Source organism: Zalophus californianus, chromosome 9 (assembly GCF_009762305.2).
Source record: "Zalophus californianus isolate mZalCal1 chromosome 9, mZalCal1.pri.v2, whole genome shotgun sequence".
NCBI lineage: Eukaryota > Metazoa > Chordata > Mammalia > Carnivora > Otariidae > Zalophus > Zalophus californianus.
Genome location: NC_045603.1, coordinates 62,336,004 through 62,354,177, shown reverse-complemented (window position 1 = coordinate 62,354,177; position 18,174 = coordinate 62,336,004). Strand labels below are relative to the sequence as shown.

The window sequence follows — 18,174 nt, the reverse complement described above, 5'->3', positions numbered from 1 at the left end:
CTATTCTTCATGCACTCACCATTTTGCTATAAAAGAAAGCTATATATGATGTCATCTATAGGGGACAGTGTCTTGAGAAGTGGTCCTTTATACAGAGAGCTTTTTGAAAACCAGAATCTCATTTAGGTTAGCACTTTTTAAATAAAGCACCTTTGGCACATGGAGGGCAAATGGTGCCCACTTCTCAGGCCTGATGTGGTTCTAGAGCAGCACCGGAGAAGAGAAGAGGGAGTTGGGATTTGCTGTAGGCTTAGTCATGCTGGGGGCTCTACCCTGACTCACTGTGAGGGAGGCCCTAGGACTCAGGCTGCACCTAGGGTAGTGTCATTTCTTGAAGGCATGAAATAAAGTCAGTCCCACTTTGATAGAAGACAGAAGTAAATTATATTCTGATTCAAAGTGTATGCCATGATACAGGGTTCTATGGCTGTGGATAAATCTCTGGGTCTTCCTTCCCCTTTATTCCATACCCTCTGCTCCACATAACATAACCCATCCCCCCTTTCAGAACTACTTCAGGGATTTAGTCTCTGAACATTGTTACAGACTTTTGTAAACGTGGGTCTTTTTGCGTAAGTTAATTCCATCAGTAGGAGAAGGTGCATTAAACCATGACATTGCTTCTTTTTATGTATGAGAGGAGTCCAAAGCAAGTATTAGAACAGATTTCCAAAGATAAAATCACAAAGAGCAAGAGTCCATGATGTGCTTCAGTGGACTCTCCCACTCCCAGAAGGACATGGAACAGTTGCTTTAGTTACAGAACTGTTTTTTTCCATTTTTTTCTGGCAGATCCTTATTCCTGATTAACTATTAGACTTAAAAATCCTGGACTAGGTTTAGTGCCTTCTAATAAGTTTTTAACAGAGGTAAGAGCCTTTTGATCCTATTTTTAAGTTATAAAAAAAAGGCTTGCATCTGCTCTGCATATTAGATTCCCCCCTCCGGTTATTGACTTTGAGTTCGACCTGTAGCCCAGGGGGGTGGAATAATTTTCAGTATGTGCTAATGAGTTCTGCGCGTGTGCTGGGTAAACAGTGTTTATGACATGCACTCTATGTTGGGAGGCCCAGTCTCCATCTGCAAGGTAGGTCACAGCTGTGATTTCTGTCCTGCTCCGCAAGAACTCAGCCCCAGTTCACTAAATGGTTGCTCTCCGTATGTGTATACTTACTTATTTTTAAAAATATATACTAACATTACATCTCTCCCATTGGGTTTGACTGAATGAATACTTGTATTTGCACACAGATAGCACCCAAAGCATAGACTGGAAAGAATGACTGGAAAGAAAGAATGGGGAATTAGATGGGGAGAAGGCGGAGTCCGGGTGAGTTGGTAAGTAGATGAGGGGGAAGAAGACTCCGGGTGGGAGAGCGGCTAAGTGACCACAGGATGAGTTTAGTGGAGTCACGGACTGCCACAGTCCAGTTAAATGGACTAGATTTTATTGATGCCATATTCATTTCCTGGTGTCCATTTGTTTGTCATCTTTTCTGCTGATTTCACTCAGAAAATCCAAGTCCCTGCTTCAGAGTCCTCAGCTTAGAAACTGAGGTCTAATTTGCTGACAGCCACTTTGGTCCTTCTTAGCTCTGACCCCTGCTGGGGCTTGTTTTCATTTCTGCCTGTTTTCAACATTTTCAAAAGGCAGGCACTGTGGTTGGTTAGTGTTTGGGAGAACTGATTGGACCAAAAAAATTCTTAAAGTAAAAGAGTCTTCCTTCCCTAAGATTTAAGCTTTACCTTACTTCCTGCAGAGGCTCCTGAAGGATGTCTTCCCCATTATCCTCAAACTTGCCTAGTGGGAATTTTAGATACCAGGCGAAATCATACATCATTTGCTCAACAAATATTTACTGAGCCCTTGCTATAGTCCCTTTTTGCAGCAATAAGTAAGAAGAGTGGGAACAATCCAACCGTCTTATCTTCTCCGAAGAATGACCTTGCCTGAGCCCTTCCGAAGTTTGTACATAGAACCTGGACTAGATGTGAGAAGTCATTTGGTTCAAACTCCTTGTTTTACTTTAACGGTGACAGCGAGCAAATTAACTAAGAAAATGAGATCTAACAACACAGGTTCTAATACTTAATCACTACCCCTCAATTTCTATTTAGGATATACTTAAAATTACATAATATTAGCAATATACCGACAAAAGCCCAGTGGAAGTATATGAAATGTACTTAAGAAGGAGTAGAGGCCATAGCCTGGCCAATAACCCTCTGGAGGATTTGTTGGGAAGAGGAAGCTCATGGCTCTATTGAAGGTCGGAAAGTCACCCCTCGGTGAGGCTTTTCTTCACCTAAGTCTAAGCTCTACCTAGACGCATCGATTTTACAACACCTAGGTCTCTCTTTTAGGGGCTGGTTGAAGTGTTCTGTGGGATCTGATTATGCTTTTCACTGTCCGTGGGTTCTTCATGATCTGCCCCTGCCTGTCTTTTTGACATTCCCCCCCTCCTGTTCTTTCCTCTTTTACTTTGCTCTGGCCCTCTGGCTGTCCTTTTGCTTTGGAACACGCACATCCCCACTGTAAAACCTACGCGTTGATCTTGCCTTGTCCTGGAATGCTCTTCTCATGGCCTCTCCTCATCACTCAGATGTTGCCTCTAATCATCTTAGCTACAGTCTCCCTTAGGTCAGATTGTGGACTCCTGAGGAGGTTTGAAGGGGTTATGTTCCTGAGGGAGGCTCTTAGGGGATGTTCCATTTTCTGAACATTTGTGGAACAACGACCATATGTAAAACACTGCTTTGTTATGTGAGGGAATTCCAAGAGAGATGACCTGGGACCTTGAGAAGCTTGCAGGTGAATAGTGGGAGGTATTAATTCTAGTGCAAGGCATAAAATAAGTGCGTAAGAGAAAGCTAGCTAAGGGCTCTAGGGATTTAGAGCTAGGAAGGCAACACATCTGATTGGGGAGATCAGAGATCATACCAAGAAGGAATGTGCATTGCGGTGAATCTTGTGGGAGCAAGCCAAGTCTGTGTCTGGAAGGCACTGGCACATTTGTGGAATGGCGGGTTGGTTCATGTAGAGGAAAGAACGTGAGATGACGGTGGGTGCAGCAGCTGAGGCTGTGGGGAGGAGACAGAGTTGCTGGGGTGGACACAGAAGGTGTACATCTCCAGATTTCCCTCTGCCCCCGGAATGTTTAATAGGTGTGAGCACGTGTGAGATTTCCACTTCAGTCTTGCTCGAGCTGAGTGCTCAGTCCTTTTAGAGGCCCTTCCCTTAATTTTCCTATTGAATGTGCAATTTGTCCTAGCAAAGAAAAGACTAGAGAGGAGGCTGAGGCCTGAGCATGCTGGAGCATGAAGGGTCCTGACTGCACAGACGTGAGCTGTGATCAGAGCAGTGCTTCAGGAGGATTCGTTTGTAGGACTGAGCTGGTGTGGGAGGCAGGAAAGAGGCTCCTGCTGTTGTCAAAGTGAGGGGAGAGAAATCCTTGACATCCCTAATTTGTAGGATGTAGCACTGAGGGGCATCGGGAGAGGTGGAAATCTAAGGTAACTCTGAGTTTTCAGGCCTGGAAAGTTGAGAGAATGGTGATGTCATGAACAGAAACATGACAGAAATGGATATGAACTGGATCTGAGATGGAGGATGATGACTTTGCTTTGGGAGGTGCTGAATCACTGTAGATAAAGATTTGGGGGTCATTTGTAGAAGTAAACTTTCAAATCATGAGAGTAGATACCAATAAAAAAAAGAGAAGGGCCCAGGACCAAAACACTGGGAGCGTTCCTTTGGTGGATTGTGGAAGGGATGGAGAAGCCAAGTCAGAGGAGTGTAGATGACCAAGGGAGGGCAGGGGTATAGGAGCTAGGGGACCCTGGACCACCAATGGGAGGAAGTAGTCCAGGGATTTGGACACTGCCTGGCACTTGGTGGGCTCTCAGGAAAGGCTTTGGAGTTGAACTGAGGGACATAAGATGATAGAGATTTGGTTACTAAGTGGTTCCTAATGAGGACACTTTCAGTGGGAAGTAGCCACACGCAGAGGCTATGATACAAGGAGATGGTGAGGAACAGAAGCTAGGTGGGTAGATTGTTCTTGAAAGTGGTTTGGTGGAGAAGGAGAATGGACAGGTAGAAGCTTAGAGCACTATATCGGAAAGTTTCTTCTTAAGAGAGATGTGGGGCACCTGGCTGGCTCAGTTGGTAGAGCACGTGAATCTTTGATCTCAGGGTCATGAGTTCGAGCCCCACGTTGGGCCTAGAGCTTACTTAAAAAAAAAAAAAGGTAAGAGAGATTTGTAATCAGGAGAAAGTGTGGAAGGGATGGATGGAAAGGAGAGACTGAGGCTAGCTGATGGAAGAGGACTCCAGAGGTCTGGGAAGCCATACTCATTAGCCTGGCAAAGAGGAGCAGCTGGGGGAGGAAAGCAAGCCAGGCTGAGAGGCAGGGAGGTCACATGAGACTGCCTAAGTCTTCTTAGTAAAATATAAAGTGAGGTCACCTGCTCAGAGGGAGGAAGTGTGGCTCAGGGTTGTGGATTTTAGGACAGTGACTGAAGACCGGAACACATCTATGGTGGAAGAAGTGGGGAGTCAGCCTGAGACCTAGAGCGCTAGCAGCAGGAACTGGGCAGCAGTGGGAGAAGACTAAGGCTCTGTGCATCAGGGTGGTAGCAGCCCCAAAGGTACTGATTCTGGGCTTCAGGCTGGCAGCAAGGCAAGGGAAGCCAGGTGGAGGTGAGAGAGAAGCCTGGTGGTCATGAGCAGCACAAAATAAGGCTTCTAAAAGGAACAAATGAGTAGAAAAAGCGGAATTGGACAGAACGCTCTGGGATCACTTATTTTCCCACATTCTTCCTCTTTTTGTACATTTACTATCTCTCCCTGTAACCCCAGACTCATGTTTCTTATGATTTGTAACTAGTGTCTCACTACTATTCTAGATTGCGTATTCTACAGTGCAGAAGGAAAAGTAGCGGAAACTGGTCCTAGAATGCAGTGGCTGCTAAAAGTTATTCCGGGCATTGTGTTAAGCATTTTACATACATTACCTTATGTACTGCTCATGAAAACCCTCTGAGTTTAAATAATAAGCTTTTGCTATTATTTTTTAAAGACACAGAGATTAGCTAACTTGTTCAAGGTCACGTGGTTAGTGAATGGTGAGGTCAAGTTTCGGACCCGGACAGGTTGACCTGACCATTTAGCCACTTCTCTAAACTGCCTCCCTGCCAGGACTTGTTACATACAGTTGGCACAGTGACCGTATTGCTTTTTTTCAATTGCTCAAATTGTCGCAACAACAGCTAGAATCCTTGCTGGTCTTTATGGTTTGCAAATCAAGTTCACGCACATTATTTTTTTTGATCTTAACACTCCTGTGAGGTTTGCAGCCACGTGCAGGGGGGAAGGAGTGCGTCAGCTCCAAGACCTCTATGTCTTTAGTCTTTGAAGTTTTGCCATTACAGAGTTGTGACCCGGCCAGAGAGCTACGATTTTTTTCTCTCTTAAATATGCTCGATTCCTTTTATTAAAGGCATTCTCTGGGGTACCTGGCTGGCTCAGTCGGAAGAGTATGGCATGAGACTCTTGATCTCGGGATCCTGAATTTGAGCCCCAAATTGAATGTAGAGATTACTTAAAATCAATAAAAACTTTTAAAATAAAATAAAATGAAAAATAAAGGCATTCTCTGCACAGACCTTCTGCTTCGTTCCAGGTCATAGAACTCTGTATGTTGGGGTTCGGATGCCGCTGGGCCGGCAGAGCCATCGCCATCACCGAACGCATGGCCAGAAGCACCGGAGGCGAGGGCGGGGCAAAGGAGCCAGCCAGGGGGAGGAAGGCCCAGAGGCCCTGGCCCACGGTAACATTCTTGGGAGGCAGGGCGGAGGTCCATGGCTGGGACCTTGGTGAGGCTGAGGGAATGTGTGTGATGGACATCAAGTAGGTGGTCTTGATTCTCTAGCCCTTTTGTAGAGTTCTCAGGGCTTGCTTCCAAGAAGAAGAAATGCCTCTAAGAATCAAAAGTATCTTTCTGAAAAACTCATAGTTCGGGCTTCCCAAATCAATTACCATGTAGGCTGAAATCATTTGGCAGAAAATTAACCATTCTTTTTGATCGGATTAATCTGATTTCCAGTTTGTTATGGGCTTGCTTCAAGTGGTCTTAGTTCATAATTTTTTCCTCCCATTAATTGCTTCCATAGAAGAGCAATTTTTTTTGCGGGGGGGGAGGAAAATAAAGAAATCTTTTTGCTCTACATTCAGGATTGTTTTCTCTATGTCCCTAAAGTTATAAGGCCCCCAGATGTGCTAAGTACAGCAGAATGCTGTTTCTGTTCTAAGTTGGGGCTGGGAGCAGACCTTTCTCTGTGGTTGATTTTCTAGATACACCATCTCAGCGTGTTCAGTTCATTCTTGGCACTGAGGAGGATGAAGAGCATGTGCCTCATGAGCTGTTCACAGAGCTGGATGAGATCTGTATGAAAGAGGGAGAAGATGCTGAGTGGAAGGAGACAGCTAGGTAAGGCCCTAAAATATCCTGGGTCACGATTTGCTTGGGTAGGCAAACGTGTTCCTTTCGGCAAGTGTGACAGGTCTGCTTGCCTTTTATTTCTTCATGGGAGAAGTGATGACTGACATGGGGACTGATGTTCCAGAGTCTTCTATGGGAAGTCTTGATTTCGGCCTCTTTGTGTTGTCTCTGGTGACACCTATACCAATTGACCTTGATCCTGGGATTGGTGACAGAAACACAGAAACTTTAGGGAGTCCTCTCATTTATTTAGGGCCCAGAGTTGCTCATGGGCTATCTTGATATTATAGGTCTGGCTTAGAAGATGCCTGATGGGGCCACCTTGGTTTGGACCCAAGCAACCAAGCTTAGGTGAACACAGGATAGGTGAAGACTTTTCTGAAGGTGAACCATAGTGTCTTGATTCATTTGGGTTTTGATTCGCTCGATGTTTCATAATTTTTGAGATGTCCTATGGGACAGCCCAACCTCATGGAGACCAGTGGGATTATAGCTAGCCTGATGGTAGGCTTCCTGGGGGTAGCTGTAGAGTGACAATGCTTGCCTGAGGCTCAAACCCCAGAAGAGCCCTCAGATTAACCAGGACCATGTCTGGGCTCCTCTAGTAATTGACCAGTGAACCTTATGGGTGATAGAAAGCCAGCATACCTGAGCTTCAGGGAGGAAGGCAAGGTGGGTAACTAGCAAAGTGTGACTCTAGCTAGCTTTCACTGGAACAGCTCTTCCTGGATCCTTGCTATATCCTTGAATGTTTGCCATGGGTGGAGAGGATTAGGCAAGCCAATCACCCTGATACCAAGTGAAAAGGCAATTAGTCTTTGCCAACTTGTAAATGTCACATAGAGACTTTTTAAAAAAGAAAAAATTACCATTTTGTTAATCTATCCAAATGATATCAATTAGATCTATCTTTTTAATTACACAAGTAATATGTGCTCCTTATATGAAATCAGAAAAGAAAGATAAGCAAAAAGAAGATGAAAATTATGTCTAAATCTACTACCTCAAGGATAACGAGGAAGACACCATTTGGTGTCTTATACATGTGTGTTTGCAGTTTTAAAATTTTCTTTAAATAGAAACGGGATCAAACTGTACTCAACTTTGCACTGTTTTATAACCTGCTTTTTTCACTTATCAGTGTACCCTGAAAGTGTAGATGAAATTATAATGTTCAATATGATTATTCAGGTATCTTTCATTGTGGCTTACATTAAAGACTCTCTCTTGTGAAAATTCCTCATTTTCTACCTTTGGCATCCAGTTGTTTGTAATGCTTTCAGGTGGCTGAAGTTTGAAGAGGATGTTGAGGATGGGGGTGAACGCTGGAGCAAGCCTTATGTGGCAACCCTGTCACTGCACAGTCTCTTTGAGCTAAGGAGCTGCCTTATTAATGGAACAGTCCTTCTGGATATGCGTGCAAATAGCATAGAAGAAATTTCAGGTAAGTTTAGGTGCGGGAAAACAGAGGAATGTTTGTGTAAGTTAAGAAATGTGGTGTGGAGGAAAGAATAAAGTAGCTGTGTGTCCTCAGGTCAGTCACTGAACCTTCCCAACCTCAATGTCTTCAGCTGGGGGGGATGGGTTTTAAACTAAGAAACTACCTATTTCACAGCCTTCTTATAGGATTCAAACAATAGGGTATTCAGTCTTCCATTTGCCTGTTCATTTAGCACACATTTGTTTTGTATCTATTTATGCTTGATAATGTGCTAAACACAGGGGAATAAAGATAAGATACAATTCCTACCCTCAAGAAACTCACCTTCGGGGAAATAGCCATGGGACAATTGGAATAAGTGCAACCACAGAGATATGTCTTGGTAATAATCAGAGAAAGGGGCACCTGTGAATTGTGCAGAGAAAAAGGTGTGAAGGAAAGATTTTTAAACATGGCTGCTAGGGAAGACATGTAAGAAATGGAGCCAAAGTCCCCCCATGGCTTCAGCAGGGTGTGAAGGGCTATGTCTGATGGGATTTCCTGACGCAGTTGAGTGTTGCTACCATGTTCTGGGAACGGCGTTTGAGAAACACCTGGGTGCATGTGAGGGTTATTCCCTCAGCTCGGATCCATTTGGCTGGTTAAATAGAGATTTCTTCAAACTTTTCTTCAAGTATCCAAGTTATTCTGCCTCTCTGGGGTCACTTGGGGAAGCAGAGGAGGGGTCAGCCCTGATGAGATCCTGTGTCCCCTCTGAAGGCTCTAGGGGAGAGCTATTCCCTGCTTCTTCAGCTTCTAGTGGCTCTGGGTGTTCCTTCTCATGAATGCCTAACTCCATTCTGCTTCTGTCTTCATGCGGACTTCTCATTTGTGTACTACTCTTGTAAGGATATTTGTCAGTATCATCCAAGATGATCTTATCTTGAGATCCTTAGCTTACTTACATATGCAAAGACACTTTTTACAAATAAGATCACAGTCACAGGTTCTGGGAGATTAGTACATAGATGTATCTTTTAGGGAGGGTACCATTCAACCCCTTATTACAAAAGCTAAGAGGAGAGAGAGTTTCAACTCATCAGTGTTAAATGCTGCAGAGAGGTAAGGTAAACATCCATCAGATTTAGCAACTAGAAAGTTATTGATGATTTTATCAAAAATAATTTCATTGAGGTAGCCAAATTGCAGGGGACTGAGAAATATTTCTTTGAGAACTTTAAATGATAGGGGAGAGAGAGAGAGAGAGAGAGAGAGGTTTATAAATAAAGGGGGACCTGGGGTGAACATTCTTTTTCTTACTTTAAATTTCTTTTCAAGATGTAGGATCCTGAAGCATGTTTACAATATGGGGGCAATGAACCAATCAATATGAAGATTAAAGATAGAGAAACCATGGATCTTCAGCTTGAATATTCAAAATAGATTTTCTTTATTTATTGCTTCTAGTACTTTGATAGTAATGGATGGAGTTGGGGTTAAGAATAGGTTGAAGTTTTGGGTAGGCTTGGGGATAGGTATGCAGGATTGAAGTATAACTGTTATAGTTCTTTCCGTTAGATACCTGATGTATTCGTGTTAGTGATAAGGTTAGGTAAACTGAATCAAGTATCACCTGTGAATCAGCACTTTGTATTTATTATCTCATTAATTTTCCTTAACAGGCTTTGAGGATGGTTGATGATATTAGGTCCATATTACAGATGAGGAAACTGAGGTATGGAAAGGTTATGTAACTTGCCCAAGATCACATGGAAAGTGGTAGAAGTGGGAAAGAATGTGGGCCTTTAGCTCTAGAACTCATACTCAATAGCCTGTATTTTGGGATTCTTCCCCCCCTCAACTGTGCTGGGCTTGACAGGTTAAAGGTTGATGCTTGGTGGCAATTGTCTGGGGTACTTAGTTAGCTTAATCATACATGTAGGTTCCTCCTTCAAATTGTCATTTGGAGTATTCTACGGTTATAGTTTGTCTTGACAATCATAGCGATGTTGAAATCTTGGAGGAAGGGAATATAGAGGAACTTTGGCAGATGACAGAACAAAGTGGGTATTAATGTGGGCTTTGGAGTCAGACAGTCTTGGGTTTGAATCCCGTCCCTGCAACTTACTAGATGTGAGGTCTTGGGGAATTTTGTAATGTTTGGGCCTCAGTTTCCCGATCTGTACAAATTGCTACAGTGCCACCCACTTCTCAGAGTTTTTATTTGGATTCAATTGCATAATCTATGTAAAGTTCTCAGTACAGTTCTGGCACATATTAAGTGCTCGATAGTTTCTAATAATGATTTGTCACACAAATCAAGTGTAACTTGCCACAGTTGCTGTCAACAGATAACTCTTTTGGGCACGGGAGCATAAGTTGTACCCAATGGAACTGCTTCCCCTTACTCCGTGCCCCTCACCCCTCACCCCACCTGACACTGGCCTCTTTGAGTTCTTTGACAGTCAGTTGGAGTATTCATGTTAGTGCCTGCTTTCCAGACCTGATCTTGGACCAGCAAGAACTGTTCAGTGACCTGAATGACAGCATGAGGGTTAAAGTACGAGAAGCCCTGCTCAAAAAGCATCACCATCAGAATGAAAAAAAGCGAAATAACCTCATTCCCATTGTTCGCTCTTTTGCTGAGGTTGGCAAGAAGCAGTCTGATCCACATTCGATGGATAAAAATGGTAAGATTATTAGGAGTGACTGTTTTCTCTTCTTATTAATTAGACATTTAGGAACTAGTCGGAGATGCTAAGTTACTGGAGGGTACAGGCTGTTATTTGTCTAATATGCTTCGCACTCACTTACACACAGTACTCTGGTCACAGGCAAGATGCGGGGGCTGGGACTGATGACCATCCATCTCTTGTGGCACTAGGGATGCATGCCTCAGATAGATCTCGGATAGATCTTAGATTAAGGAGGCAAAATACAGTAGTGTAGGTTCTTGAGTCAGACTTCGAGGTTTGAGATTCAGGCTTCACTCCTTGCAAAGTGTGTGACCTTGGGCAACCTCCTAAATCTCTTGAAGTCTCACTTTCCCCTCTGGAAAATAAGGGTAATAATAGCATCTACCCCATAAATTTATTGTGAGGCTTCAGTACGGTAATCCACGTAAATCCCTTAACCAGGTGCATGATGGGTTGTAAACACTCAATGAATTTCAGCTGCTGTTTGGTTTCCTTTTCTGTGGCCAGGCAGGGCCTAATCTACATGTCTCCCTGTCCCCACATTCACTGAATCACAATGTGCAGGGGATGTGCCTGGGAATCTACATATTTGAAAAGTTTTCCAAAGGAGTCTCTGATGTGCACTCCTGGTTGAGAATTACTACCTTAATAGAGGAAGAAAAGAGGATCACAAATATGTTCAGGAAGAAGGTGCAGAAGTAGTAAGACTTCTGTCCTCCCTTTACCACTAACTAGTGGGTAAGGAGATATGTATGTGTGGGTCTTAGCTTCATGTCATCTGAACCTCTTCTCTATATGGGCTTTGCAGGAGACATGGCCATAGCCAACCAATGATGGATAGGGTGTGTCGAAAGGGGGATAGGGCAGAGACTCAGGGAATTGTTTTCTCTGAATAGGTCAAACTGTGTCTCCTCAGTCTGTTCCCACTACAAGTCTTGAAGTAAAAAATGGAGTGAATTGTGAACACAGTCCTGTGGATTTAAGCAAGGTGAGCACAGACATGGGAACTTGGCTTAGAGCCCTAAGCGCATCCCTAGTGGAACCGGGAGTCCAGTTGCTGGAAGCTGGGTAAGCTTTGGTATTTCTGCAGCCTTTGTCTAAGACCAGAACCCCCTCTGCGGGAAAGGAGGCCCCTCTGCTCAGGTCTTCTCCCTTCCACTCCAGCCTGGATGGGGCCCACCAGGTTCAACGTGCTAGAACTGAGAGTAGCCCCTGCTAATCCTCACTGACACAGACCTCCTGATTTTTCCACTTTTTTTTTTTTTTTGGCACTTGCTCTTCAGCATCTCCTTCTTACCTCCAAGGGTTTTGCTGAAACAATATTTTTGCTCCTGTGTCCTAAAACTACATGGCAGTTGAGACTCTTCTTTGGGACTGTGACTTGGGTGTCCGAGGCCTGCTGCAGCAACAGTGCCTCCCTGCAGCTGCTGGTGTAAGCCTCGATCTCCCCGCCCCCAGCCTCTGGCTGCCCTGGTCTATCCTTGACTCTAGCTAGAATACACACATGGTGTCATGGCACTTCTCTGCCTGGAAGGCTCCCTGTTTTATTTAGAAAAGCTGAAACTTCTGACAAAGCATTCAGGTATTTTAAAATGGAAAAAATATGACCTAGAGCTTCAAAAACAGTCTCTGAGAAAGGGTGGTGTAATGGAATTCAAATCAGAACACCGGGATTTAAATTCTCTCTCTTCAAAGCTCCATTGAGCAGTCAACTTCACCTCCCTGGGTCTCAGCTGCTTCATGTTTTAAAATAAAAAAGTGGGGCTGATGAGCTCTGTTTTATCCACTTTACAGAGTTATTGTAAGGATTACATGAAATAGTGTGAGAAAACATTTGTTATATCATAAAATGACAGATGAATGTAAGGTGCGAGAGTGTTGATTGATGTTTGAGGTGACGCTCCTAGGGTGTCAGAGGATTCTTTTGGACTTTCAGGTGGATCTTCATTTCATGAAAAAAATTCCCACTGGGGCAGAGGCCTCAAATGTCCTGGTTGGAGAGGTGGATACTCTGGACCGCCCCATTGTTGCCTTTGTGAGGCTATCTCCAGCTGTTCTTCTCTCGGGCCTGACCGAAGTGCCCATCCCAACCAGGTAAAGACAAGGACTGGAAAACTCAGTGCATTCTGTCTCAAGTACAGATTTGTGTGAGCTCTGGTGGAAGAAACCAGCTAATGCCAAAATTTAGGATTAATTGGAGAATGCTATTTAAAATTCAGCAGTACTCTCACTGGGGTTATATTTGATTAACCTCCATGCAGAAGGATTCTAAGACTTGCAAGGCTATACAGTAGGTACTATACAGTACCTACAGGCTTGGGAATGGAGAATTGCAGAGCATCCAAAGAGCATATCACGGGCTAATCACTTGTTAGGATGGGAAGCCTGAGTCTTAGTCTCCCAGTTTTACAGAGCCGTGTCCCAGGGAAGTGTCTCTGAGCAAAGGTATTGATGTCTTTTTCCACGGTTCTGGCAGGATTTGTAGGTTTGCAAATATGTCCGCATTTGTTCAAAACGCTATTCATGCGCTCTGAAGATGGTGACTCAGGTGATTCAGAGCCCCATTAATTACAGAGTATTCAGATGTCCAGAGCACAATTTAGACTCCTCTACTGGGCTTGATCATTTCAACTTCCTTATCCCTCGCCTTTCCCCATCATTTTCTTATTAGAGCAATGAATGAGATTCAGAAAACTTTGAATTTGAACTACAATGGCATGTTTTGAAAAAAGCATTTTTTCTATAGCAAGGAATTGTGTCTTTGGAAACCCTAAGGATGATAACCACGTTATTGAATGGAGTCCTACAAATAGCCTCCAATGCATACTGGAGCTCTTAGGTCAGGGCAACTTCTACTGCTCCATCTTTAGCCTGTCTCCTTTTATTGAAGTTACAACAGTGATTTCTGTTTAATAGGAAAGAGAAATGTTTTGTTGTTTGGAGAGGAATAAGGTGTCACTTCCTTATGTTTACTGACATAATTTATAATTTCTTCCTCTGTATGTGTTGCCAGATTTTTGTTTATCCTATTGGGTCCAGTAGGGAAAGGTCAGCAGTACCATGAGATTGGCAGATCCATGGCTACCATCATGACTGATGAGGTATGTATCACTTCCTGCTTTCCATTCATGCCACAGATATTTATTGAGTCTTTACTCTGTGCCAGGTCCTGTGCTATTTGTTGGAGATAAAGTAATTACCATTCTGGGTAATTATCTTCTGGGAAGCAGTTCAGGTCACTTCTCTAAATGCCTTTTGTGGGAGGACCAAACCTTCTGGGGGTATTTCTTCCTATGTCATCTCTCCCTTTTTGAGTAATCAAGGATGCAGAGAAATCCTTTTCTGGGAAAATTATTATTGCCAATTAGGATACCTACAGAGAAAGATACTAAGGCTGACAACACTCTAGAGAGGATGGTTAATTACCTGCATAAAAGCCATTTACATAAAGAAACCTCACTCTTATTCCATGTAAATGAGACCAGTTTGCATAAGGGTCAGGGGTGTGAGCTTGGGCACTGTAATGTGAATGTCCCAAGACAACTGGGTATTTTGGCCACCATGGTGCTGAATCCCCACCACATACCCTAGTGAGGCGTGCACTGCTCACGTAAGCTACAATGTAAAGTTTTTAAGGCTTGTGTCATAGCGGGTAGAGGCAGATGGGGATTGTGTTTTATCATTTCTCTTTGATTGGGAAACTTATTTCATGGAGGGACCTTCGTTAGTAATTCCATCCAGTTTTTCCAACTATTGTGATCTGGAAATTTTCCCATGCATTTTGCCTTTTGTTCCATTCTTTGGAGCGATGGCAATGATACAATGTTAGAGTCTTATCTTTTCTTGTACTAACATACATATGGCCAGTTCTTTTTGACCCATCTCATCTTCAGGTTTATGTTTTTTATCCTTTCATCTTTGCATTTTTTTAAATGCTAAAGTTTTCCACATTTCAGATCCACATGACAGAGATAAAAATCATGAGGTTGTATCTGTCCTTCACCATATTCACTGGTGATTGTTTTAAGTAAAGTTATTTTCAAATTTCCTGAGGATTTTTTCTTCCCTGTAGATTTTTCATGATGTGGCATATAAGGCGAAAGAGCGAGATGATCTCCTGGCGGGGATTGATGAGTTCCTGGATCAGGTCACGGTTTTGCCTCCAGGGGAGTGGGACCCCTCCATTAGAATTGAACCACCCAAAAATGTCCCTTCCCAGGTAATGTATGCACATTAGCCAGTGGTGGCTTAGTGCCACTTACTGAGTACCCACCGTGGACAAAGCAAAGACCATGTGGATATATACTAAATAAATCAAGACATGGCCCTTTTTGGGACATGTAGAATGAACAGAACAGTTATAAAAAATAAGTATATAGTAACATAGGTAGGCTCAGGTGATGTGATCAGTCAGGATTACTCTAGAGAAATTTCGAGTGGCTTTGCTGGTTTGATGTGGAATGGCAGAGAGGGGAGGGAAGGACATTTCTTGGGAGTAGATTGTGGATGAAGCCATGCAATGAAAAGAGCAAGTTGCGGAGAGAGAGCGAGTAGAGTCGCCCATGCTTCGGCCAGGTTAAAGGTGGGAAAGGAGCTCTTGTACACTAGCCAATAAGCCTGGCGCTTTACAAATACTAACTCAGCCTTGCCAGCAACATCCCCAAGTAGGTATTTTTATCCTTAATTTTTTAAAGAAATAAAACTATCTTCAAAGTTTTAAGGGAAAGTAAGATTACACAGAGGGAGATTTGAAACTGGAACTTAGGTCATAGCTGATGCTGAAGCCTCCATATTTTTGTCTCTGGAAAAGGCAGAGTTAGGAGTCAGGTACTAGTAGAGAGGGGGAGAAATTATATGGTGGTGTTGTTTTTCTAAACTGCCCCAAATCAGTAAATGCATTTGAAAACTACAAACACTTGGGTATTTGGGGGCTGCTTTTGGATTATCTCATTACCACTCCCCCCTGTTAGCAGGAAGGACAGAAGAGATGGCTGACTTTACTAATTTTGGGGTCCTTTGTTAAAAGGAGAAAAGGAAAATGCCCGGAGTTCCAAATGGAAATGTTTGCCACATAGAACCAGAACCACATGGGGGCCACAGCGGGCCAGAACTTCAGCGCACCGGGCGGTAAGTTCGGGGATGCTTCACAGCTCATGCTCCTTACTGGGCTGAAGGTGTGTAAAGGAATGAGTCATACTCTTTGCTTTCAGCCTTCTTCTCTGTAGTATATTGGCTGGGAATGACTTTCCAAATGGAACCACTGACTATAATAAGTATTGCAAATATATCAGGTATCGTATTCATTCATTCAAGTTTCTCAAACCACCTACCACAGTCTGTCTCCCCTCCAGTCCTTTCCACACACTGTTCCCTGATTTGAACACTCATCCCCTTCCTTATCTCCTAACTGCCACTTATCCTTTGTCTCAGCTTAGGTGTCACTTCCTTTGGAAAGCCTGGTAAGACTCTGTAGATGAGGTTAGGTGTTCCTGCTATGTGGTGTCACAGCTTTGAGCTCTGTCCTCACTCATCTGCCAGCCTCCTCCTACCCCCCTGGTTATAGCCCTTCTCATACTTAATTATTATTGCTTGATTTGTTGTCTTCCTGCTAGAAAGTTTGCTCCATATGGGTGGGGTGCCCATCATATTCCCAGCACCCAGCACCGTGCCCTGCATAGAGTAGGCACTCAATATCTGATGAACTTGTGAATGAATACTTTTAGAATGATCCCTGTTCTGTAGCATGAGTGGAGTAAATATAGATAAATATCGAGTGATTATTTGAAGTTAAGAAACACCCTTTGGGTAGGCACATAAGTAGTATTTTAGGTGTGTGTATCTCAGGATAGTCAGTCTACTCTTCTGGGCCAAGATTCTATGGACAGATGCCCAAGGAGAAGGTTCTCTATGGGAGGTTAGGGAAGCAGGTCTCTAGACTCACTTTTATTTGCCAGGTAGGAAGGTAGTAAAAGAGGGTGATATTTTGGGTTGGAGTGACATCTAGGGTCTCCCCAGATTGTGGAAGAAGGTTGAGACCATAGTTCTGGCCTATGAACTGTGCTGGTGTCGAAGAAGAGTGGAGATTCTCAGGATAGGACAGTGGTCATGGAGAGAAGCTCTGTTACATCTTCTACTTCCTTGCTTTCGCCTTATTTTTTTCCTCTTTGCTTGAAGTTGCTCTCCTTTTCTATCCTCAGTACTCTACGCAGTGGAAACTCAGGGTTTTTTTTTAGAATTTTAGACAGTCATCTATTTTTCTACTCTTGAAAATTCAGGGAGGAGCCAGGAAAGGAGACTGAGAAACAGGAGAAAAGGCACTTAACTAGCAGTGTCCAGAGGGGGGAATGTGTTTGTTTCCTGGCTGGAGGAAGGTATTTGAGGATGGGGAAAGATAACTGGGTTCTGGGGAGCGATCATGGAGGAAAGGAACCGTCCTTTGATGGAAGGAGGCCACTGAAATGAGGGAGCAAACTCCAAATGTGAGTTTAACATTTTCTTTAAAGTTGGGAGAGGTCTGAATTGGGTGGGAGGCCTGGTATTGAGAAGCAGTTCAAGGGAACCATCTGTCCTTAGACTAGGTTCTAGGATTGAGACTGTCCTGGAAGAGGTCGTGTTTTTTTTAGGGGAAGAGTCTTGGGTATACCTTTGATAGTATTTCAGACTTGGGATTTATCTTTTGAATATAAATTGTGTCCACACCCCAGGACTTAGAATTTGGAGGTAGTGGAAATGAGTGCAGCAGGATTTCCTCCAAATGATATCCATGCAGAAGAGAGGTTTCAGGTTTCCTTTGATGTCAGATGAGAATAAACTAGAATCTCAAGCCTTTTGAGGGGGTCATTTATAATCAATTCCACAGGGGGTTTGGGAGATCATTAGATTGTATCTCAACAACTATAGATTCTCAGCAATGGTGCCTGACATCCCAAAAGAGAATCTCATACAGCCAGAATCATCACATGCTTACTCATAGTATCAAAGTACCCTTACTCACAAATTCACATAGGGTGTGAGGAGGCTCTCCCTTCGTGTCTTGTCAGGAAGTTATGGAGGTGATAAGGCTGACAGGAAGGGTTATCTAGGCTCAGAGCCTAAGTCGGCTTGGTGAGGAGATACTTCCTCTTCCTGAGCTCCTAAAGTTTTCCTCAGAGCCCTAGTAGAAGACCTCGAGACACGTGGCCTTTCTCCCATTGTAGCCTTGTAGTGACTACTACAAGCTGACTTATTGCCTGCATCAGACATTATGATTCTGTGCCCACTCTTGCCCCTTTCCTAATCTCAAAGTATTGAGATCACTCTCAAAGAGTGAACGTTTTCCTGCCCGTGCAGATGGACATCCTAGACATTTCTGGACGTGCCTGGACTGCACAGACCAAAAATATATTAGCAGCCTGGGCTTTGTAGTTCTTCACACCATTAGCTGTATTTCTTTGAGGTGGAAGACCTGCTTTATGCATATGATGTTGTATAGCCTGGGGCAAAACTTGGAGACCTAGGGGATGTTCTACTTGTTGGACGGTGAGGTATATGAAGATGGGGGAGTGTAGATTCTAAG

At 43.6% G+C, this 18,174-nt stretch overlaps 1 protein-coding gene across 6 annotated transcripts in view; it reads left to right on the top strand.

The window, feature by feature from the left end:
• SLC4A8 (solute carrier family 4 member 8) overlaps positions 1–18,174 on the top strand; it is a 73,251-nt gene that overhangs the window by 15,164 nt on the left and 39,913 nt on the right. For 3 of the 6 annotated variants that reach the window (XM_027593336.2, XM_027593334.2, XM_027593335.2), the window contains exons 3-11: positions 5,685–5,831; positions 6,356–6,491; positions 7,787–7,947; positions 10,425–10,613; positions 11,516–11,607; positions 12,556–12,713; positions 13,633–13,720; positions 14,692–14,838; positions 15,646–15,746. In XM_027593336.2, the coding sequence (XP_027449137.1) occupies positions 5,685–5,831; positions 6,356–6,491; positions 7,787–7,947; positions 10,425–10,613; positions 11,516–11,607; positions 12,556–12,713; positions 13,633–13,720; positions 14,692–14,838; positions 15,646–15,746 (1,219 nt within the window). Of the gene's footprint in view, positions 1–5,684; positions 5,832–6,355; positions 6,492–7,786; positions 7,948–9,605; positions 9,659–10,424; positions 10,614–11,515; positions 11,608–12,555; positions 12,714–13,632; positions 13,721–14,691; positions 14,839–15,645; positions 15,747–18,174 lie in introns of those variants that run through there. The other 3 variants (XM_027593337.2, XM_027593338.2, XM_027593339.2) reach the window with 3 other exon arrangements.